Source organism: Biomphalaria glabrata, chromosome 3 (assembly GCF_947242115.1).
Source record: "Biomphalaria glabrata chromosome 3, xgBioGlab47.1, whole genome shotgun sequence".
Classification (NCBI taxonomy): domain Eukaryota; kingdom Metazoa; phylum Mollusca; class Gastropoda; family Planorbidae; genus Biomphalaria; species Biomphalaria glabrata.
The window spans coordinates 10236400-10259443 of NC_074713.1; the positions used below are offsets into that span (position 1 = coordinate 10236400).

General features: G+C 31.6%; 1 protein-coding gene across 1 annotated transcript; it reads right to left on the reverse strand.

The window, feature by feature from the left end:
- Nucleotides 1-4823: 4823 nt before the first annotated feature.
- Nucleotides 4824-21271, reverse strand: LOC106074746 (uncharacterized). Its single transcript, XM_056023293.1, has 15 exons — nt 20857-21271; nt 19477-19530; nt 18756-19046; nt 18125-18241; nt 17022-17093; nt 14432-14939; nt 14227-14340; nt 13921-14063; nt 13720-13822; nt 12493-12573; nt 12054-12173; nt 11472-11536; nt 10876-10963; nt 9696-9757; nt 4824-6430 (listed from the first exon to the last, which is right to left on the reverse strand). Exons 1-15 carry the CDS (start codon nt 21112-21114, stop codon nt 6356-6358), a joined length of 2151 nt encoding a protein of 716 aa, XP_055879268.1. The 5' UTR covers nt 21115-21271; the 3' UTR covers nt 4824-6355.
- Between the last annotated feature and the right edge of the window lie 1773 nt (nt 21272-23044).

The window sequence follows — 23044 nt, forward strand, 5'->3', positions numbered from 1 at the left end:
GTCTCTTCACACATTTTTCCTTAGTCAAGGTCATTTACGCCCAACGGCATAAACAAAAATCACTCTACTTTGCACGTGGAAACAAAAAATGGTTAGTCAGGGAGGAACAGGGTTACAACAATATTTAATTAGAAACAGACTTAACATCACCTGAACAGGTTTCTTTTGTTATACTTTAAAACAGAAGTGGTATAACGTTGTGCTTTGACATGTAAACTTAAACTACCATCTAGACGTGTCTAGGCATGTTTGGGCATATATCTAGAGATTTTAATATAATTATCTATTCCGATGTGTCTGCTTTTGCCAAGATATAATTTTTTTCAACTTGGTTGTCATCCCTAAAATGGTTTCACCCGGTGCGACCGCACCCTTCGCACCCCCCCCCCCTAGTGACACTACTGCTCCCAGATACGTATCTCTCCCCAACAATGTCGATTAATATATTGCAGTAGACGGGCTAGGAAATTTTAAAAAATTAGCCCGCACAAGTAACTGGTTTCCCATGCGAACAGCATAGTGCACTATTGCCCACTAGTAGGCTTCTAATCCTGATCATAATCGCTCTACTTTATAGGTCTAGAGTACTCTAGACTATAGTTCTAGAAAATAGAATAGATCTATAGGCCTATATAGAATCTAGAGCTAGAATATATCTAGAATATAGAGCTAGACTAGATCTAGTAAATTTCTAGACTAGTTCTAGATGTAGTCTTGATATCTAGGTCTAGACCTAGTATCTAGACATTGGTCCCGTAGGGGTGTGTAAGGGGGGGGGTGCATACGCACTAGACTAGTTCTAGATGTAGTCTTGATATCTAGGTCTAGACCTAGTATCTAGACATTGGTCCCGTAGGGGTGTGTAAGGGGGGGGGGTGCATACGCACCCCCCTGATTCTGAGTCAAATTCTAGCCTTTTTTTTTCGCACCATCAAATCAATTAAAATCTAAGTTGCAACTGAACAAGTAGTGCTTCCACTGATGACTAATGTACAGATGTAAAGATAAGTTAATCTGCTAGTAGACTAGCCTAGGCACGGGGTCGGAAACCTGCGACTCGCGAGCCACATGCGGCTCTTTCGATGTGAAGTTGCGTCTCTTTAGTTCCGTGCGCAAATATTATTTATTTTATCGAAAAATTTTTTTTTTAAAGTTCTAAATCGTCGTCACTTTTGTCAGTCCGCCATCGTCGGATGTTTCTATGTAGGTTTCAATTCGCCTTCGACGCAAGACGAATTGACTGACGTCTTCACCACGTGCTTTGGCTGTGACGTAAATTTTTTTTTTCAAGTAAAAGAGTTAGAAGCGATTATCTTCTCAAACTTATAAGCAATCTACAAGTAACGCTAATCTGGCAAGCTTTGCAGTATCACTAGAAGTTGCACAAAAGGCTTACCATTTACAGATGGTGAGTATCTCAAAGACTGCTTCCTACGTGCATCTGAAAAACTATTTCGTGCTATAAAAAACAAATGAGAAATCTTGAAAAAAAAATTGCCACTATCCGCTAAAACAGTACAAGATAGATTAGTAAAATGTCTAAAAATGTAACATATTTGCAGATGGAAGCTATTCAACTTTCTTCTGTCTTATCACTTGCTATTGATGAGTCTTGCGAGATAAAGACACGGCATAAGTTGCCCATTTTGTCAGGTATATGTTTTCCCAAGGTCTAAAAGAAAAACTTCAAGGATTGCTACCGCTCTCGTGACAAACTAGAGGGGAATATAGAGCGCGTGCCTTGCAAAAGTATCTTGAAGACATTAATATCGATTTAAAGAGAATCATTTCAATAGCAACTGATGGAGCCAGAAGTAGGACAGAAATAAATAAGGAAGCACTAACGATTCTTCGGAGAAAATAAACCAGGAAATCCTGACGTTTAACTGGATAATACACCCAAGATGCGCTTTGTGCCCAAAACTATTCATACCCGAAATAGTTAAGGTAATGAATTTGATAATCAAGATTGTTAACAGCATCTTGTTAAAAACGCTCTCCCGTCGTCAGTTTAAAGAATTGTTTAACGAAATGGAGAATCAGTATTCCGGCCGCCTTTTTTACAATAAAATGTAATGGCTTTCCAAAGATTGAAACATTTTGCTTTGTGCTTGAATGAAATAAATACATTCCTAAATGGTCATGGATTAATCACCCTGAATTAGAGAACGACAAATAGTTGCAAACATTTTACTTTATGATCGATATAACAGAGAAATTAAATGAGCTGAATCCAAAACTAAAGGAAAAGGAAACCCAACCTATGTTTTGGTAGAAGAATTGGTTTGTTTTGAAGAAAAATTAATTTCTTTTTGCAGCAGATATTCAGAGCGGTCAATTACTTCATTTTAAATGTCAGTATTGCAATCAAATCAGAGCCACTTTGACACGAATTACTTCAACACAGAAAATCAAAGATTAATTTCTTGAAAGATTTAAGCACTCTAGCCATTTTAGCATTCCTAGTAAATCCTCTCAACACAAATAGTTAAGAAATTCACATTGATCCATTTGGTATTGATACTGGATCTATAGACATGCAATTGGTCGATTTGAAAAGCTTTGTGGGGTGGAAAATTTACAGCGTTGAAAAGCAAGTTGGAAGAGTTGGAGTTTCAGCAAAGTACGTACGTAACGCAACAAAAATGGACAGCTCTAAAAGAAATGGCGCGAGTTGATTCAGCGTATGGAATAATCTTCCAGATAGCTACAGTGAGGTGAAGAATTTGGCATTAGGAGTGCTATCTTTAAATCGACATATTCGTGCGAGAATTTTGTTTTTTGATGAATATAATTATTAAAAGTAAAGTAAGAAGCCAACTAGTAAAATGATGAAACTATCAAAAATCAAACAAATAAGAACATAATAAAATGTTAATTTACATTGGTTAGGCCAATAATAGAATATGCATTCTCTGTTTGGGACCCCTCAACTCAAGAAAACATTAAGAAACTGGAACATACACAAAATAGAGCAGTGAGATTCATAACAAACGAATATTCACATTTGACTAGAGAAACACCTTTAGTAAAATCACTAAATTTAGACAGCCTTCAGGACAGAAAACTTTAAGGTAAAGTAGCAATTATACATAAAACACTGAACCATAATCTTCAAATACAAAAACTAAATTAAATAAAATACTCAGAAAGACACACATGTAAAGGTACATTCCTCATCCCATATGCTAGGACAAATTTGTACAAATACTCCTTCTTCCCTAGTGCTATTAGAGCATGGAATGGGTTGCCTGAGCTAGCCAGGAAAACCAGTGACTTGGCAGAATTTAGGTCATTGATTAATATGCATGACGCGTAGGACGTAATCATTTTCTTTTTTGAAGTAACGTCTGTATTATATAAGATAAGATAAGATAACTAACAATTGAAAATCTAGAGTCGTGTTTGAAACAAAAAACAACAAGGTATGAAACAAATGTATCCAAACTTTCTAAAACCACGCAAAACCATAGCTCCCATTTAATTTGTTTGCTTAATTGTTTGTTATTGAAGTACAAGTTTGTGTTGTAAGCAAATGATTTTTAGTTGTTACCGAAATAAAAAATAATTATCTAATAATGCCATATGTATATTATTTAATTTCTTTTGAAAAACACTACTTATATATGAATAAATAGATTCGTTTTTTCTTTTTCAGTAAAAAAAAAACAAAATAATTGTGCGAGTACTATTTATTTTGAAAAAAAAAAATTGTGGCTCTTTAAAATTTTGTACATTGTAATTTTTGGCTCTTTCGACTCAAAAGGTTGCCGACCCCTGCCCGGCCTAGGCTTATCAGGAATTGATGGCCAACCATGTGGGCCTACGTGCACCCTCCCTTGAGTAGCCAAATTTTTGCCAATTTTTTTATACCTTCAAATGAATTAGCTTCTACTAAGTAGCAATCCAACAATTAGTGCTTCCACTGAAGTACAGTTGTGATGATGAGCTTTTATTGTAATAAACTTTAATAGGCTAATTAAGAGTTGTGCGCTTTATTATAGGCTTGCAATTCTTTGCACGATAAAAGGTGTTAAGTATTCTCTAGCTTATTGGTCGTAACGATTTGTTTTCATTCGCACATATTTATAGTAATTATTATATTTAGGATAGTTAGGTTATGATTCTTGTTGAGGAAGTTGTTTCCCTTGATAAATTTTAAGATTTAATGTCATGCCTCTTCATTGAACATATTACTCTTTTTATCGTGTCTTATGTTTGATGCATCTCGAATTTAGTTTTCTTAATGTGGTAGTCAATGTGCTTTTAACACTTGATATGAGAATTACCATCTAAGTCTGTAGCTTTCAAATTCCACACTCACGGTACATTTGTTAAGTCGACTATTTCAATAGAACATTGAGTGTTGGCTACACACTCACAAGCTTCTCGCTAAAGTAAAGGACAGTTAGCCAGGGATAAGAAGTGAGGAGGTAATGCTCCCATGTAAACAGACACAACATTCTATGCAATGGTATCCGAGTGGGGATCCACCAATGATGTGTAAACTAGTCCTAAAACTCATTAAAACACTAGTATACCTATACGAAAACTGGAATTCACGTGATAATATTTTGAATTTGAAGAAATGACCACAGGTGGACCGCTAAATCGAAATATGGTATGACCAAAATGTTTAATACAATCGAGAAGCATTCACAAAGGACTGGGGGAGAAGTGCCTTTGGTCCAATGCTGACCACTGAATAAAATTTTCGGAGGTCAAAGGGTAATACTGGGATGCAAATTTTAACAGAGGAGTATTTGTGGTCAGGAGTAAAAGTTACATTCTAATGCCTTTAAAAAAAAAAAATTAACAAGTAGTCACTTTAAGTAACTTTAATGTCATTTAAAAATCTTACATGTTAAAAAAATTGAAAGACATCCGAAATACATTTCCTTTTTTTTTTTTAAACAGGGCAACCCAATGTAGGGGGAAAAAAAAACATGACTCTATTTTACAAAAATTTAAATCAAGTTTACAATAATAAAATATTGAACAGAAGAGTTGAAAAGAAAAAAAAATGTGTAAAAATTAATAAAAAATTTCAAACAGATATTGAAGTGGAGAAAGAAAAATTATGTTAAAGAGACTTTCGGAGTCTTACACACTAACCTGGTGCAGAACTGTCTCTCATGTCTATTTACATTAAGCCTACGTTTAAAACTTAAACTTACAAATATTTCCATATTAATGACTTGACTGTATTTTTTTTGGTAGTAGATAGGACTACATGAGAATATAAAAAAAAAAAACGTGCAATGTCTAGGATAAAAGAGATTCATATGTTAAGAAAGATAATATCTTGAAAAAAATCATTTGAACTTATTTTGTAGCCCTAAACTATTTATTGATTATTTTAATCTCATACAAAGCATATCTTATTTCTAATTCTTCGCAGGCAATTTTCGACAACTTCATATTTTGGGAAAAGAAACCTAGATCGTGTACTTCTTTAATACAAATATGAGATTTAGATATTTCATTTCTACTTTAAGTTTACTTTATACTTTTGTATATATAAATGTTTACAGTTGGGCCTAACTAAATAACATGAATGACTACTTACTAATAGTTATTTATTACACAAGGAATAAAAATTAAAATAAGAAAAAAAAAATATCATTGTCCAGTAATTCAAATGACATGCAATGTGTTGACACATACATGATTAAATATTTACATTTAAAAGCAGAAAACTCAAAGCACTCACAAAGAAAACACAAAAAGGAATGTCTGTTACACGCTTTCATTGTTCATTCAGGATCCAAAACACAAAGTAAAAAAAAATATTTTTTTATCCATTTTTAATTATGTGAGTTATGTATTTATTTATATAGAGTTTAAACTGTTTTAATTCTTAAAATAAAAAATTGTTTCATAATATGAAGGGATAATTGAAGAGAGAGCAAAGTTTGTGTTTTTGGTTTGTGAGTTTCAAGCTAAGCCTAAGTTTCCTATCCTTTACCTATTCCACACAATAAAAATTGTAGTTATCATTGTAGACACTAATATTTTTTTTAACAATACTTGAGAATCATACCAATTAGTGTAGACAGAGATTTATTTTTTGTACAAGTTTTTAACTATTTACATTTTATATCCTTTAAAGATATCAAACAAATTAAAAAAAACAATTTGATTATTATTATATTAATATTATAAATTAAAAAACACACACACATATATTTTTTATAACAATATATTTATAGATGACCAATCAAATGTAAATATTAATGTCTCCGATTAGACTATCAGGTTTTTTTCATTGTTATCATTTTTCTAGACATGTTTTATCTTAAAAGTTGAAAAGAAATTACAGAAGGCCCATCTACAAATAAAAGGCTTTGATTGATTAATTCACAGTAGCGGAAGAACACATCTTGTTCAAGCCACAAGTGCCATCTCCTCTATACACCAAATAGTAGCCCTGGAAGAAATAAAAAATAATATAATTGAGTTTTTATTTATATTTTAAAGAAATGTTTCTTATAAAAACAAGACAATAACATCAAAGTAACTGTCATAGATCCCAATTAAATAACTTTAATGTTGATCACCTTCAAAAGACAAATTATTTATATATATATATATATTTATTACAACGTTAAAATTATTTATATATATATTTATTACAATGCTATTCTAAAAACTAAAGTGTTTAATACAGACATAATTATTTTATCATCTCAGTGTAGTGTCCAGGAACTTCTTTATTAGACAATAAAACCAAACATACAAAACAGGATCACAACGGTGACCTGATGATGGCCTTCTGACCACTCACTGTTAAAAAATGCAAATTTAAAATGTACAGCCATATAATGAGATTGTCAAGGCTCGCAAAAACTTTCCCAAAGAGAATAGTTCCAGGTAAAATAAGGAGAGGAAGACAGAAGAAGCCACAATGAGACAACATGAAAGAATGGACAGGACTATCTATGGTAAGACTCTTAGAACAACTTAAAAAGGGACAAGTGAAGTGAGGTGATCTTTTATTTTGAGAACCTTTGTTTTTCTTAATATTATTTTATAATAGAAACATATCCACACATTGTTTTAAATTTTATTAGGAAAAAAAAAATATATATATAAAATACTTTTTTTCCAAAACCTTTGCTTATATTGAGTTAAATGCTATAAAAAATTTTGAATCATTAATAACTGTACACTATTGCATAACTGGTCTTTAAGACTTTTACATGTCTTCTATCTTGCATGTTGAGAATAGTCCCATTCACACACATTGAGGTGAGAGCACCCCTTAAACAATGCTATATCTCTCAATATTGTGAGGCTCATCTCCCATTAGCTAATTAATTTTCCATATTAAAAAAAATGAATTAATTACAAGTTATTGATTAACTAATTGGTTGACTTTTTAATTTTTTTTTTATTTATTCATGTGTTTTCATTGACAAGGAATAAAACTGCAAAGTAGCTAATTGATCCAAGAATGGGAAATTGGAGAAATAACATTATAAAAAACTTTGACCAGACTAAGTTGATATAAGCTCTGTAAAAAAAAGTTTTAAAAAGAAAAAAACAACTCAAAGAACCCCAAAAAATTAAACAAAAAAACTGACATTTCATTTTAACCTGTGAATAATAATCTCCTAGTCTGATCTTTTTTTCTCAACTGTGTACAGAATGTATTTAGCTGTTTTTTGACTGACTTTGCAGTTAAAATTTTTTTAAATTATAATATCCAATTATTAAGTATTTGAAACAATAGGATATAATAACAAGGATTAAGGAAGATTATAGAACTTTGTCATGGCTACCAGATTTGCTTACTGTTACAGATTATGTTTGACATAAAATCAATACTGTAGAGTGAACCAAACTACAATGATACAACAAAGAAAAGAAGAAAAAAAAAAGATTTTTGTACATAGTTTGAAAATACAAATCAATAAGATTACAGAATTTCTGTAAGAAAAAAAAAATTATAAGTAGATAAGAAAATAGAAAAGTTTGAAATAAATATTATTCTTCCAAAAATGGGAAAACAAGAAAAACATAAAAACACTATAAAAAAACTAAAGCTTAAACAAATTGTAGACCCTATCAAATAGTTTGGATCAGTCTTGTAATTAAATTAGTAATAGATCTACACTAACAATAATAAATCTGTGCGATTAGAAATAGTTTTACCAATTGTTTTGTTTAGCCCAATTTCATGCTTTTAACTTTGTCAATGTGCTATGATCCTATCACTTGTCTGGACCAGTTGGGAAAGTGGAAGGAGAAAAAGAAGGAGGGGGGGGGGGTTATCTGGGTGAATGTTAAATGCATTGTATTAAAAAAAAAAAGTTGTACAATTTGAATTCACACTCAAGGGCTCATGCCTCCTCAATGGGACTTAATCAAATTATACCATATAATCTGTCAAGTATGATTTCTTTCCCTTGTTCAATACCAACAAAAAATAATTAATTACCAATAGTTAATTAACAAATTGGTTAATTTCTTGTCAAGTACAAGAAACAATTTGATCTGAGATAGGGTGTGGAAGAAATAAACTTTTTACCAAACAGACAGATGTACAGACTGAGTGAGTTGATATAAGCTTTGTAATTATTTTATATTTTTTTTTTTCATAAACTGCTGCCAAGATCTTACATAAAATTTTTAATTTGCTTTGCAATTGTACAACTGTATGTGAAATCACTTTGTCAAAACATAGAACTGTATATTATATCTTCAAGACTATAATATTATACACTAAGCCAAAGCCACAATGAGTGAGGTATATGTCATTCATCACATGGTGTTTGTTAGACATCACATGATGTGTGTCAAATGTCAGAGTAACCTATATCCCAGTGTCAACATCTACACATACATAAATCATGTAGGCTAATTATGTTTCTCTGCTTTCAGCAGCTAGTCAGGTCAAATGTCAACAGGAAGAGAAGGCAAGGAGCCAAGTTAAGGGGAAGATAATTACAATTCATGCACTGCACTGCCTATAGTAACTGATTTACTTCCTTCTTCCAAATAGAAAACTTGTAAGGAGAAATAGTAGTAGGAAGTACTAAGCATCAACATTCTTAATCTTAATCTGACTGTTTTAAAGTTGAGATTCAATTCTAATAGATTAGTTGACAATAATTAATTCTAAGGAATACTCATGGCCTTTTTGATATATGAGTGGCTAATCAACACAGCTTCACAAACACAAGGCTAGAAATATAGGAGAGTTAACTGTGTGCAAACTTTTAACAAAAGGGACATAGAGGCTGAGTGGTAAAGATCTTAGTTTTCTAACTGAACGGTCTTGGGTTCAAATCTTGGTGTGAAGACAGGGATTTAGTATTTTGGGATTTTAATTAGCCCCCCTGAATCCATCTAACTCAAATGGGTGCTTGACATTAGTTGGTGAACAATAAAGGCGATTTGTTGTTGTCCTGGCCAATGACAGCCTCCTTAATTGTGGACCACAGAAACAGATGACCTTAACATCATCTGCCCATAGATTGCAGGGTCTAAAATGGGCACTTTGCTTCACTTTTTATTAAACCTCAACAAAACTAAATATGCATTTCAGTTTCTTATAAGTTTGATTTCTCTGACTGGTTTTATAATTTATTACCGTTACAAAAAACACAGAAATAGTTGAAACAATTTTATCTGATGCCTGTTTATAATCTACACATACAACATTCTGACCACTGGTCTTCAAAACTGACCTTCACTCCCCAGTTTTCTCCCCAACTGTTTTTCACGATCCAGTAAGGTTCATTACCCTTCTCTGAAAAAAAAAATTAAATATGTCAATAGAACCAACAGAAAATGTTGACCATTTTAAAGTTGACTGTCTCAAAAAAATCTATATTAGGCTTATGGAAAAGAGAAGTCAGAGGAAGAAACAGTTTCATAGGTAAGGGGAAAAAGAGGCAGAGGATGAAGAAAGTTTCAACCATTAATAACAAAAACGTTTTCATGACTCAACCAATAAGGTATCAATAGAGAAGAATGCAAAGGTTAAAAGAATGTGTAAGTGGTGCTCCAGACTTTGGTCATGATCCCATTTGATTTCCTTGTTACAAAATAAATAAAAGCTTATTTACATCTTACAAGTTTGAGCTAAGATAACAAAGTGTAAGTGTAACTTGTGTTACAATCTTGATAGCAACATTCTCAAGGTTTTATACCTTCTTTAGAAAGGATGTCATGAATTAATGTGTTTATAACTTAACTGACCACTTGAGTCTGCCATATTACCATTTAAGTGTTTAGCATACAAAACACTCAATTCTTAATTATATCAATTTTATTTGTTTAGAGAATTTGTTTTTATGCAGAACATAAATATAAGAAGACAAATAATTGACAGACTGATAGTACAAGTATTTAAATACTAGTGTCGCTCCTGCTTGATGACAGAGCAACCATTTTGTGGTTAGGGTTCAATTTGCTCTATGATGTTTAAGAAATTGGTGAATCATTAGCAAGCTGTGTGACAAGATGAATAAATCCTCAGTAACAGAATCTCTCCCAAAATACTGCTTTTTAGTTGAATAAATGGGATTGGTTGTTGTGCTAGCAACAAAGGGCTCTTCCTTCATGGTCCAAGAACACAATCTCATTCCAGTGAACTCACATGGACTCCAATGAAATCTAATTAAGTCCCATTAACTCCCATGAAGACCCATGAGCTCACATGAAGTCTCAGGACATCCCATGAAGTTCAATCTTCACTTTGAAAAACTGATGACACTCAAGACACAAGTAAGTTGGGTAAATTGCAGTGCTTTTGTTGTAAATTTTATGGCTAATCTTAAAAGTCTCTAATTAACTATTGGCTGGGTCATATAGATCTTATGGTCTGAAATAAGAAAGTTGAAAAAAAAAAATGTTTGTACTTACTGCCATATCCTACAATGAGGACTCCATGATCAAGACCATCTGGACTGCAAAACAATTTCCAAGGATGAGAAATACCTCCCATATAAAACTGTTACAAAAGAAATAAGATTAAAACAACATTTATTCAAATGCAATATCTTCATTGGCATAATAAACATTCTGTTGTACAATAGATGGTTTATGAATATTTTCAGGGCATCACTGAAATTGTTCATGCCAACTACGACAACATAATCTTCCCAAAGTGATAATAATGGACCTCATTCACCAATCGTAAACAAACAACATTTAGCCATGTGGTGCTCTATCTCTTCTATATAATTTACGATCTCATGTTTAATTCATGATGGTTGTCACGTGACAGTTTTTTTTGTTGTTTTATCAATAAGATCACGTGACTAAATGTTGTTTGTTTACGACTGATGAATGAGGTCCATTGACATTAATAACAAATAATGTGTTAATCTCTACACTGGTCTTACAACAATAGTAACATATACGAAAAATCTAAAATCTAATCTTTCATTGCATGAGCTCACTTGTCCACAGTGTATTAAAGTTAATATTGTAATTAATTCAATAAATTGATCACTGACCTGCATAGCAAATGCGTTGATTCCAATAGAAATAGGTCCATTTTTGTATAACCAAGCAGCCATCTCTGAAAATGAGTCAATGATAATTAAAAGATGAGAATTTGCTAGTTCTGTGAGAGATCTTTCAATACAAGGTATTATAGGGACAAAAAAAATTAGAACAGATGTTAAGGTTTACCAAAATCGAATAACCACGGTTACAAATCCCTAATTTAGAGTCAATAGAGGAAATAAATTGAATATTTAAGTATCAAGATTCTATAAATCCCCAAACAAAATTTAATAAGACATGACAAAACAAAGAGATGAAAAAACAATTCCTCGTGTTCAAACATTTTCAAGGCAGCATATTTTTTTTAGTTCAATTGAGCATGGAGCCTAAACACCTGATGAATACCAAATACTTGTAGTTGAAATCTCAAACTAAAAAGAATAACCAGCTAAGCATAAGAATATATTTATATTTCTTAAACAAAGGATTTCATGTACGATAAATAAGTTTTAGTGTTGTGGGCTTTTTTTAGGGGGCTTATCTTTTTGCAACAAAGATATTGAAAAGAAAGAAAATTGACTAAGACTAACCGTTTTCATCTTGACTTATGTTTACAGCGCCAGTCAGTTTAACCTGAACTTCAGAACTATTAAAACGACATTTATCATCTTTGCCTTCATACTTGTAGTCAGTCTCAGTTTCAAGGCCACCTACAAAATGATTGGAAGAAATATTTCAAGGACCTCATTGGTTGAAGCATTTTAAAGCTGTTTATTGTCTACTAAAATAGAAACCTTGGTAGATTAAAAAAAATATATCCATCAGAAATTAAAATAAAAAAAAAAAAAAGGATGGTGGGGGAATAAAGTTCCAAGTTGCAGGATTATAGACAGACATCCTCTCTGTTCCACTTAATGTAGTCATCAAAAAGTTTTTCTACTTGTACAATTTGATATGTGGAGTTTATTTAAATCTATTCAGGTCAAAATTATTATTCCTCAACAAAAAATATAAAAAAAAACATCTCACCAATTTCCATGATGGCTTCATAAGCTTGGTACATGTATCCTCCCCCACAGCCTTGGTCAATTTTGTCACAGTCAACAAGCTCTATGTATAAGAAGAAGCAGTGTTACAAGTAGACAGAATAATAATTTGAAATATAAAAAAAACATTATTCTGCTATATCTTACCAGACCAGGACACTTATAATGGTCCACTGGTTTGATTACAGGAACATGCCCTGATTGCCAAACAAGAAGTCCTTTATATAAATCAAATGGTTTGATTACAGGAACATGCCCTGATTGCCAAACAAGAAGTCCTTTATATATAAATCAACTATTGGAATGTCATTATAACTTTTGTAGGCTTTCTGATGCTGCCATGTTTCACCCCAATTTATAAAAAAATCATAGAAACATAGTCTTCATTGACATAACATTGAATATCATTGTCCTATAGATAAAAATTAGAAGTTCCAATTTCCATTATCAATTTAATTTAATCAGCATGCTTACAAGCAACATTAAAATCAAAAGCCTGAAACTTTTTTTCACCAAATATTAGCTCTGCTCATTAACCGTTGGCCAAAGAAACAGATGACCTAAACATCATCTGCCCTATGGTTTGAAATGGGAACTAAAACTAAAGGGTTAGTAAACATTGTAACTATTGTTAACTTGTGGGAGAACCAAGCAGAGACCCAAAGCCCAAAACATAAAAAAAGCAAAAATGGAGCTGGAAAACCAGCTACTAATGCTGCAAGGCAGGCTATTGGTTGGAATCTGCAAGGAAAGGGAAAAAAAAGGGCAGGCCGAAGCAAACATGGAGGAGTCAGTGGTCAGCAAAGCTGATGATACAGTAAAGACATGCGGGAGATGAAGAAATCTGCTCAGAACAATGATCGAAGGAGAGGTGTGCTTGCAACCCCATGCTCCCATGGGTCCTAAGGAATAAGTAAGTATAAGTCACAAGGTAACTGTTTGTAATGCTATATAGTTCCGGAGAGACTAACATTATTTCTTTTTTTTATTGCAATAAAAATAAGAATGCGTCAAAAAAAAAAGATTATATTTCCCTTTTAAAATAGCATTTGTTTTGGTTCTGTAAGATTCTATGACTTATGGTCCGATTCACTGGATGTCAATGTAAAATTTAATAATAAAACAAACATATAAATACCATAAAACTTGTCATTTATCTAATTAGAAATGTAAATTATGTGTTGCAGACAAAAATTACCAAAGCACTAACCTTGCTCTGAAAGAGACAGCAACTGATGAGATGGACCATTTATGGCCCACTGTCCCTCAACATTTCCAGTTGTGGAAAATGCCCAACAAGATCCACAACTGCCCTAAAAAAAAAGGTAGGCATATGTTAATGATATCTGACATTATCTAACTGTTTTTTTCAGTTTAAGCTATTACTGGCCAATATAAAAAGAATAAATACCTGATTCTTGACAGGTGACACTGCTCCATGGTCTCTCCAGTCCCAAGCATCAGGAATTGGGTCAGTGGGAATCTTAGCCATAGGCCACTGCTTGAAAGTTTTAGTGGGCTTGAGACCAAGATACTGTTTTCTAAACTCTTCCTCTACATTTAGTAAAAAGAAACAATTGACATCGCAATTTAAGTAGAAAGATTTACAATTGTACTATATAACATATTTTAGAGGAGTTTCTTTTTTTTTTCAACTTTCAAATTCAAACATTAAATCTAATACAAAAATAACAACAAAGAAGAGATAGCCAATTACCTGATAAGTCAGCAAATACAGTGGCACCATACTGTCCAGAACCCTGCTCTGTCTTCTGAAGAACTTTTACTCGCTCCATATTTTTACAAAACACCTTGAACTTTTGAGATTCTTCTACATAAATTTTTAAAAAAAATTTAATTGAAAAAAAAGTCTCTTTGAAAATAGCTATTATTTGAGTTATCCATTAATTATAATATTTTACCTTCTATTGTGCTGTAGAGTCGATTATATTTAGATTTAAAGTTTTCAAATTCAGTTTTATATTGGGAGCACAGATCATCAACACTTGCAGGAATATCTGGCTTAGTTTCATCCACAATGGTCATTTGATGGACATTGTCATTGTCTGACTTGAGGAATCTAGATCCAAAATTCATTATGGCTTCCTTAAGGTTCTTCACAGCCTGATCTTCATCAGGTTTGTGGGAGACATAATCATGTGTATCTTGGCCCAGAATCGAATTTTCATGGGGTCTGTAATCATGGTCCCCTCCAATGAGCATTCCTCTGCGCAAGTGACCATGGTGTCCAGTGCCAATCATATAATTTTTGTGATCCTGACCACCTTCCCCATTTGTTCCATGTGGCTTATAATCATGATCACCTCCACCAATCATTCCATGTGGCTTATAATCATGATCACCTCCACCAATTATTCCATGTGGCTTATAATCATGATCACCTCCACCAATCACAGGAGAAGGAGCAGCCTGGAGAAAATAGTATTGGTCCATTTTAATCCTAAAATTAAATGTTTAAAAAAAGGATGAATCATGTATAATTTGTTTTCCTGAAATATTGAATTATATAGTTTTAACCTATTTTTTAAATATTTAGCTACACTTAGATAAAGCTTAACCTAAAAGGTTTTAACTTTGTTTATCGTGTTTAATAGCCCTAAACAATGTGAAATTCAGCATTTTGATTTAAAAATTGAAAGGTGCAGCCAGAATGCTAATTTATAATTCACAAATAACATCAAATAAAGATTCAAATAAAAGCTTTAAAATGACATTTGATTTTTTTTTTCTTTAATTCTCATTTATACAAGTATATTTTTTTAAAACTAATTAGTAACTGATCAAAATTTATTCAAATTGAACACTTATAGGAAAAGAAGGTTCCCGGTCATTTCATCCCCTGGTCACTTCATCCCCGGTCATTTCATCCCCTGATATTTTCATCATCTGATCATTTTGATCTAACAAAATGTAATTTAAAAGATCATGAAATGAGCAATATTTAATGTATTCATTTTTTATTTAAATGACAAAATTGTAACACATTAATGTTTAAAAGGAATTAAAGCAAAACTTATATAGGCAACATGAGGATGGGTGAACTCTGCCTCTATTAGAAAAAAATAAAACCTTATTTCAAGGCTAAAAATGACGCGCCCATTTTCAAGAAAGAGCGATTGAAAAATAAAATAAAGTGAAACATGGTCGTACTTTCACAACACCTTGGCCTTTAATGATAAGTTATCAGCGGCACGGTCATAATTATTGTAATCGCACTTCTATCTCTCAAAAGATTTCCACTACTTTCACCACACCTTGGCCTTTGATGATAAGTTATCAGCGGCACGGTCATAATTATTGTAATCGCACTTCTATCTCTCAAAAGATTTCTACTACTTTCACTACACCTTGGCCATTGATGATAAGTTATCAGCGGCATGATCATAATTATTGTAATTGCACTTCTATCTCTCAAATTATTTTTTACTTCTTCCACCAAACCTTGGCCTTCGATCCGGATAATATTATGATATTACAACCCCCACATCCAAAAGAAGCACTATAGCTAAGTACACACCCAGATTTACAATAAAATATACGATTTCTCATTAAGAAAACAAAGTGGAAGAGGAAACACTATAAATGCATTAGTAACAAGTCATAAAATGTCAAAAAGTATTCTACATAATCATATTTATACATAAAATATTTAATTGGGGATGAAGTGACCGGGGGATGAAGTGACCAGGGGATGAAGTGACCAGGGGATGAAGTGACCAGGGGATGAAATAACCGGGGATGAAATGACCGGGGATGAAGTGACTGGGGATGAAATAACCGGGGATGAAGTGACCGGTCACCGAAAAGAATATAATAATTATTTTATTTTTTCATTTCAAGAACTGAAATCAAGTCGCAGTAAAACGCAGAAAAAAAAAATTATAAAGCTTGAATCAAGTAAATATTTAAAGAACAAATGTAAATATAAATGTTAAATATAAAATTTTAAAGTTATTTAATACTTGATTTCAATGAAAGTCAAGTCTAGTTCTGTGGTTTCCTTTGCTTATGCACCAAATGTAAATCATACAAAAAGACTTATTTTCATTGATGTGGACATTTTTGTGAGTTTATTGTATGTATATCTCTTTAAAGCAAGCTAAAATTTGAACGTAGTATTAATACTATTGTATATTTCAATATTTCTTAAAGGATGAAAGAGAGACTAATGAAAATGCAGTGACGCTGTGAAAACACTCATATGATGAAAAAGAATAATTTTAAAATCTCATGCATTTTCTTTCATATGTAAGTTTATTTCTTTAAATGCCACAAAAGAACATACTTGTAAATTCTAAATCATTTTTGCACAAAGTCTTGTTTTCAATAAAGAATTTTGATTTGTTAAAGTAAACTAAAAGAAAAAAAGGAATAAAAAATGAATATCTACTTAATAAAAGTGTGATATAGATCTAGTTCAAAAGGCGATATAAAAAATAGTTCTTTTTTCCAGATTCTAATTGTAAAATAAAATTATCTACACATCCTTACTGGTCTGCATTCTAAAGTGTCCATCTTGTATTGACCATTAGTGTGGAAGACCAAAACATCACATTCTTGAGGCTGAAAAAAAAATTAATTATCTAAAATGAACATTCAGCAACCAAAAATTAACAACAAAACATTGGTTTAATTCTATTGTATTACTTGGTGAAAAACAGAATGCATTAGGAATGTATCATTGCAGTTTGTGGATTTAATTTTTATCTATTGGAAATTTTCGGTTATAGCTTTTCAGGTAATTCTGCCAATGCAATTAAACTTACAGTTGGTTAAACAGACTTAGGTCATCCCATGAAATAGATGTCTTAGTATCTAATCTAAGCCTAACTATGGGAGGACAGACCTTAGGAGTCGACCCTAAGGAAAAATCAGGAGCCAGTGATCATCAGACAGCTAGTAGCACACTGTGTTACATTTTAGAACCTACTGACCCCAAACTATATCAGTTCTAGGCTGTTTCTTTGGACCCAACAGCTGCTTAGAGAGGAACTGCTATGCTCATGACAAGGATCCATCCATTCAATATTCTAAGGCTCTCAACTCATCTTACGATTGAGGAGACCAATCCTCAGAGTTAGGTCATTTGAATTCTGGCAATGTTTGAGAAAGACTATTAGTTGATGATTTCAAAACCTCTTGTATGTAACATGGGGCAAATAGTTGAGATGTCAGAAAAAAACAACAACATTGTTTCCTAAATTAAATTAGTAGTATGTAAATCTTTACGAGATGATGCCTTGCTTTCAATATTTCAAAAATTATTTTAGATAAAGCAAAGATGTTGCAAGATATCAAACAGTGAATAATTATTTATATTTCAATAACTCTAGCTTCTTTATATGCTACTCCAACATACTAAATGTGTCTATCCAATCTTCTAGATATATGGAAATAGATACATTTGAGAGTGTTTCACATGCTTTCTCGAGTTGACAGAATTCAATAATTGCTAGGTTTATAATATTAGAAATAACTTTCTTAACGAAATATCTATGTCTATAAAATCAACGCTTGAGTTAAAACCAATGAAACAGTAAACTTTTATATCCATCAGACGGAAATATGAAAGAACACCAAGCAGTAACAAATACCTTTGCATCATCCGCAGCTGGGCATTCCTTTAAAGTCTTTTTAGCATTCTCCACATTATTGTGGCAAGTGGTGGGTGTAACAGTTACCAAGAACTCATAGCGATAACCATTGACAACCTAAACAAAATAAAATGTGAAAATGTTGAACAAAAAATTCATAGCTTGTTTTTAAAAATCAGAAACTAAACACAACAATGTCTGTATGGTTTTTGCATGTTTAATCTTCATTTCAAAATTAAAAGTAAAACTAATTCCTCTCTAAGACAATTTTTTTTGAAAGGCAAATACCAGAGAACAAAATTTTATGGTGACTTGCTATATTAAGCACTAAGTTATATTACCGCTTTTGTACCAATAATTTAATGTGTTGATGATAGCTCAGTAGAGTTAATAAAACTAGGATATTAAGCATAAACGCCTACTGGAATCAAACATTTTTAAATGAATTTACAGTCTGGTTAGCAAAATAATACATTTTTGTATTTTTGTTTAAATCTTGGAATCAAACATTTTTAAATGAATTTACAGTCTGGTTAGCAAAATAATACATTTTTGTATTTTTGTTTAAATCTTGTTCTACAGTAGACTACACTTAAACAAAAATTATAGTGATTTTAGAAACTAATAATACCTGCTTCGTAGCTTTACCAACTTTCACCATGACCTTCTTGTAAATAGAGTTGGACATTCTGTTAAGGTATTCCACAGCCCACTGAGCCACCTCCAACAAAGCTTTATCATCATCAGCCAAAGGCTCTTTTCCGCCCAACAGAGGTAGACCAGCTGATCTGCGAGGCCTTGTTTTCTTCGTATTTGAAACATACTTTTTGCACTCATCACTGGCAGATGAAGATTTGATGCTCCATTTCCCGCCATTTCTCCATGGGTACAGGTGAGACACTATGATTTTACAAGTCCTAGTCTAATTGAAGCAATGATAACAAAAGATTGAGGTGACCATATATTGAGCTTTTTTATATTAATAAAGCATATAACCATAAAAAAAAAAAAAAAAAAAAAAAAAAAAAGATGAGATAAGATAGAAGTATTTCTATTGCATTGTTCTCTGCAATTACTTTCAAATTATATGATAGTTAACAAAAAAGATATAATATGTATGAATACTGAATTCCTAGGAAAAGGTTTAGTAAGAGTCATGGAATATTTGTGTGTACAGAAAATGATGTTTGTAGTCTTATCTCTAGGAACGTGCATTTAGATGTGGGGAAACAAAGATTGGAAAAAGAAATAAATATAAATAGCTTTTTTTTTTAATTTCCATTTAATTTAGAAAAAAAAACTTTTTTAATGACTTTATATTACCAAGATGATGTTTTTATTAATATACTTACTTTTCCCTCATCATCAACTATAAATTCCAAGTCATAGTTGACTCCAGCCACAACCTACAGAATAAACATTCAAAATTATTTGAAATTAAAGAAAGTGTCATCAAAATTGTACTTGAAAATCTATGTGCAGCAAAGGAGCAATGAACTCGGCTCTAAAACAAAAGTGAGACAAAAGAAAATGACTGGATCCTCAAACAGGCATTACTTTTATCTAAAATATAATTGAGTGGGAATGTTTCTCCAGAAAAAGGTTCTATAGTCACATGAGGAAATGCTTTATAAGAACCATAGACTAAAGGCATCCAAAATTTTTAACCAGTAATTTATTTGTTGTATCTAACCAGTTCTTAAAATTTAATAAGATATTTGTATTAGTTTTAAAATAAATTGTATATATAGAAAGAGTAATGGTCTTATAAATGTACTTGTATGTCTATATTCCATTGGAAATTTTCATACATGGAGGTAAATCTATCCTGTGTTTAAAATATGAAAGTAAACAAAATTTTAATTAATCATTACAATATAATTCTGTGCACTTTGTGGAACTGTGAAATCAGAATTTCTATGCACAGTGTAATTTTTATTATTTATTTGGTTACAGAGACCTTTATATGGTGTCATTGACAATTTTATCTTTTTACTAAAATCTCTTCATTTCCTCTTCATTTTCCCTTCATATTGCCGACACATCTTTCTTTCTCTCCTACTGAAATTAATTTATTAATCTCTAGAGGGCAGATGATCTAACAGTCATCTGTTTCATCTGTGGCCTACAGCTAAAAGGGTGTCACATGGCCAGCACAAGACCAACAGCCTTTAAATTTTTACCAAAGTAATATCAGGTATGCATTAGAGCTGGGTGGATTCAGAAGCAATCTATAAAGATCCCAAATTTCATAATATCAGTCTTTACCAAGATTCAAACCCAGGACTCTTGGTTGAAAAAGCCAAGCGCTTAACAACTCAGCCACTGTCCCTCCACCCTTGGGAATGATGATTAGTTATTCATAGCCAGATCAAAAAATATATCTAATCATGAACTATATATATATATATCTAGATCTAGTCAATCTAGTGATATCTATAGATCTAGATCATAGCTCTACCTGGATCTAAAAAACAAAACTGAACAGTCTTTGGTCTACATTACACTTATTTTATATATGATGTGTATGTATAATTACTATAATATTAATAAATATAGTATCATCTAGAGATCTAAGCTAGACTCTATATAATATTAATTAATAAGATTATATCAAATTATGATGATAATTTTAATTATACTGTAGAACTAAAGTCAAAAGTAAAATTGTAGGTTTCCAGAGTCTTTTCATCTTGACTGACTTAATTTTAATTTTAGGCTTTTAGGCTTACCTGTGTTTTTACTTGGGTTAAAGCTTTTAGTTGCAACCCCTGTTTATTGTTGCGTCCAAAGTTTGTTTTTACTTCATTCATACGAGTTACTGCTACATTGGCTACTTGAAAGAATTTCTTAATTTCCCCAAAGGTTGCTTTGTCTAAATTCTGTGTAACATAACCACCAGTTAGTGGTATTCTTCCAAGTCCAAGGATTTGACCAACGCAGATTAAAATAAAAATGGTGAGGATGGAGACTCTAATAAGTTGAGGCATCTTCTTTATATTGTATAGTGACAGTATGAGTATATTCTAAATTTAGATATATCTACTAATCTGGAATTAGATCTAGAATCTAGATCTATAATTTTACACTCAGTTGTCGTTGACTCAGCACACTGTGACTGACAACAGTGAGTTACAGTGACAACACCGCAGTGACGGTATTCGGTAGGCACGGTACTGATCACACTAGTGACTATTATTCACTATAACTTAGGTCTAGCTACTACTGTAACTACTACTAGCTAGGTAAAAAGCGAAATCAATGTCAATATTGAAGATCTGTTAATTGATCTTCGGTAAGTTTAATATTAAAAATAGTAAGGATAACATTAACAGTTACACAATGAATGAATGATAGACTCTCTTTACTCGAGATCTTGATGTTTCTAACTGCGAAAAAAAAATTCCACTTCCTGAAAAGTAAAATCTATTTGTTAGTAAACAATCACGAGTCCGATGGGAGGGGGGGAGACTATAAAAAGAGCATTAAACATTTGCCAAATATGATTTATTAAAATCCTGCTGACTTAAATATGTGTTTAAAACTAAACCTAGTATATTACTTATACTAAATTTTAAATCGTAAAAAGTATTTTAATGTTTTTTAAGTAAATGAACAATAATGTACAATTATATAGACTAAGTCAAATTAAAGAAAATTAGCATACAGTGATTTATGTTAATAATTAAATGTTACATTATTAAAATATCTAAAATTTGCATTCAATTAGCATGATTATTAAATATAGAAGGCAATTTTGGCAAAAAAGCTCATATATACACAAAGCTTTTTTTGTAAAAAAATAAATAGGTGCCGGTACTCAGTGATGGATTGCCTATTAAACTTTTAACTTATAATAAAATTAATAAATAATTAATAAATGTTAAAATATAAGAAAAGTAATAATTTTTTCCTACATTGAAAAAGGTGCCGATACGTAGTACCGGTGCGTATTGTCACAAAAAAGCACACACAAACACACACACACACACATACATACATACATATATACATACATACAAACATACATAGGCCTACATACATACATACATACATACACATATATATATAAGTCATTGATTAACATGCATAATTATATTGACTTAGGGACACACGTAGCATGTAATATTCTTTTTTGAAGTAACGTCTGTATTTTATAAATTATAAGATGTTACTATCAAAATATAAATTATTTCTTAATTAGGGCTATGTTAAAAACTATTTAATTTAGATTCATAATGTAGATAAATGACAATTACATACACAATAAGTGAAGATATTGAAAATATTTAAAAGATTATGAAAATTATGACCTAAGATTTCAAACATTATATTTATATTATAAGTGAAGTATAGTTATATAGCTTATTCGTTAGTAATAGCATTATACTTTTTTTTTTATTTTGTAGTCTAGAACTAGAAACGCTCTCGTATTATAAATACTGTAAGTACAAATGCCCCTTCTTCCCCATTATTATTACTATTATAGCATGGAATGGGTTGCCTGAGCTAGCCAGGAAAAGCAGTGACTTCGCAGAATTTAGGTAATTGGTTAAGCATGACTAAATGCATGACGCGTAGGACGTAATCATCTTCTTTTTTTAAAGTAACGTTTGTATCATATAAGATAAGATAGGATAAGAATGTTTAAAAAAAAAAAATAGCTATATTGGTAGTAAATATTTGTTAGCCAGGTAGTTTCATGCGAAGATTAGCCAAATGTAGAGTATTTTTTATGTATAAAGATGATGGGAAAAAAAGGGTTGTAACACAAAACAAAAACACCTAGTTTAAATGATATTAAAATGTGAATTTGGCTTATTCTCGTAATTTAACATGTTGATTCAACTAGCGTTCATATATTTGTGGCTTTTTAGAAATAACATTTTACCTTTTTTAATTTAGATCGTATTTTATAAG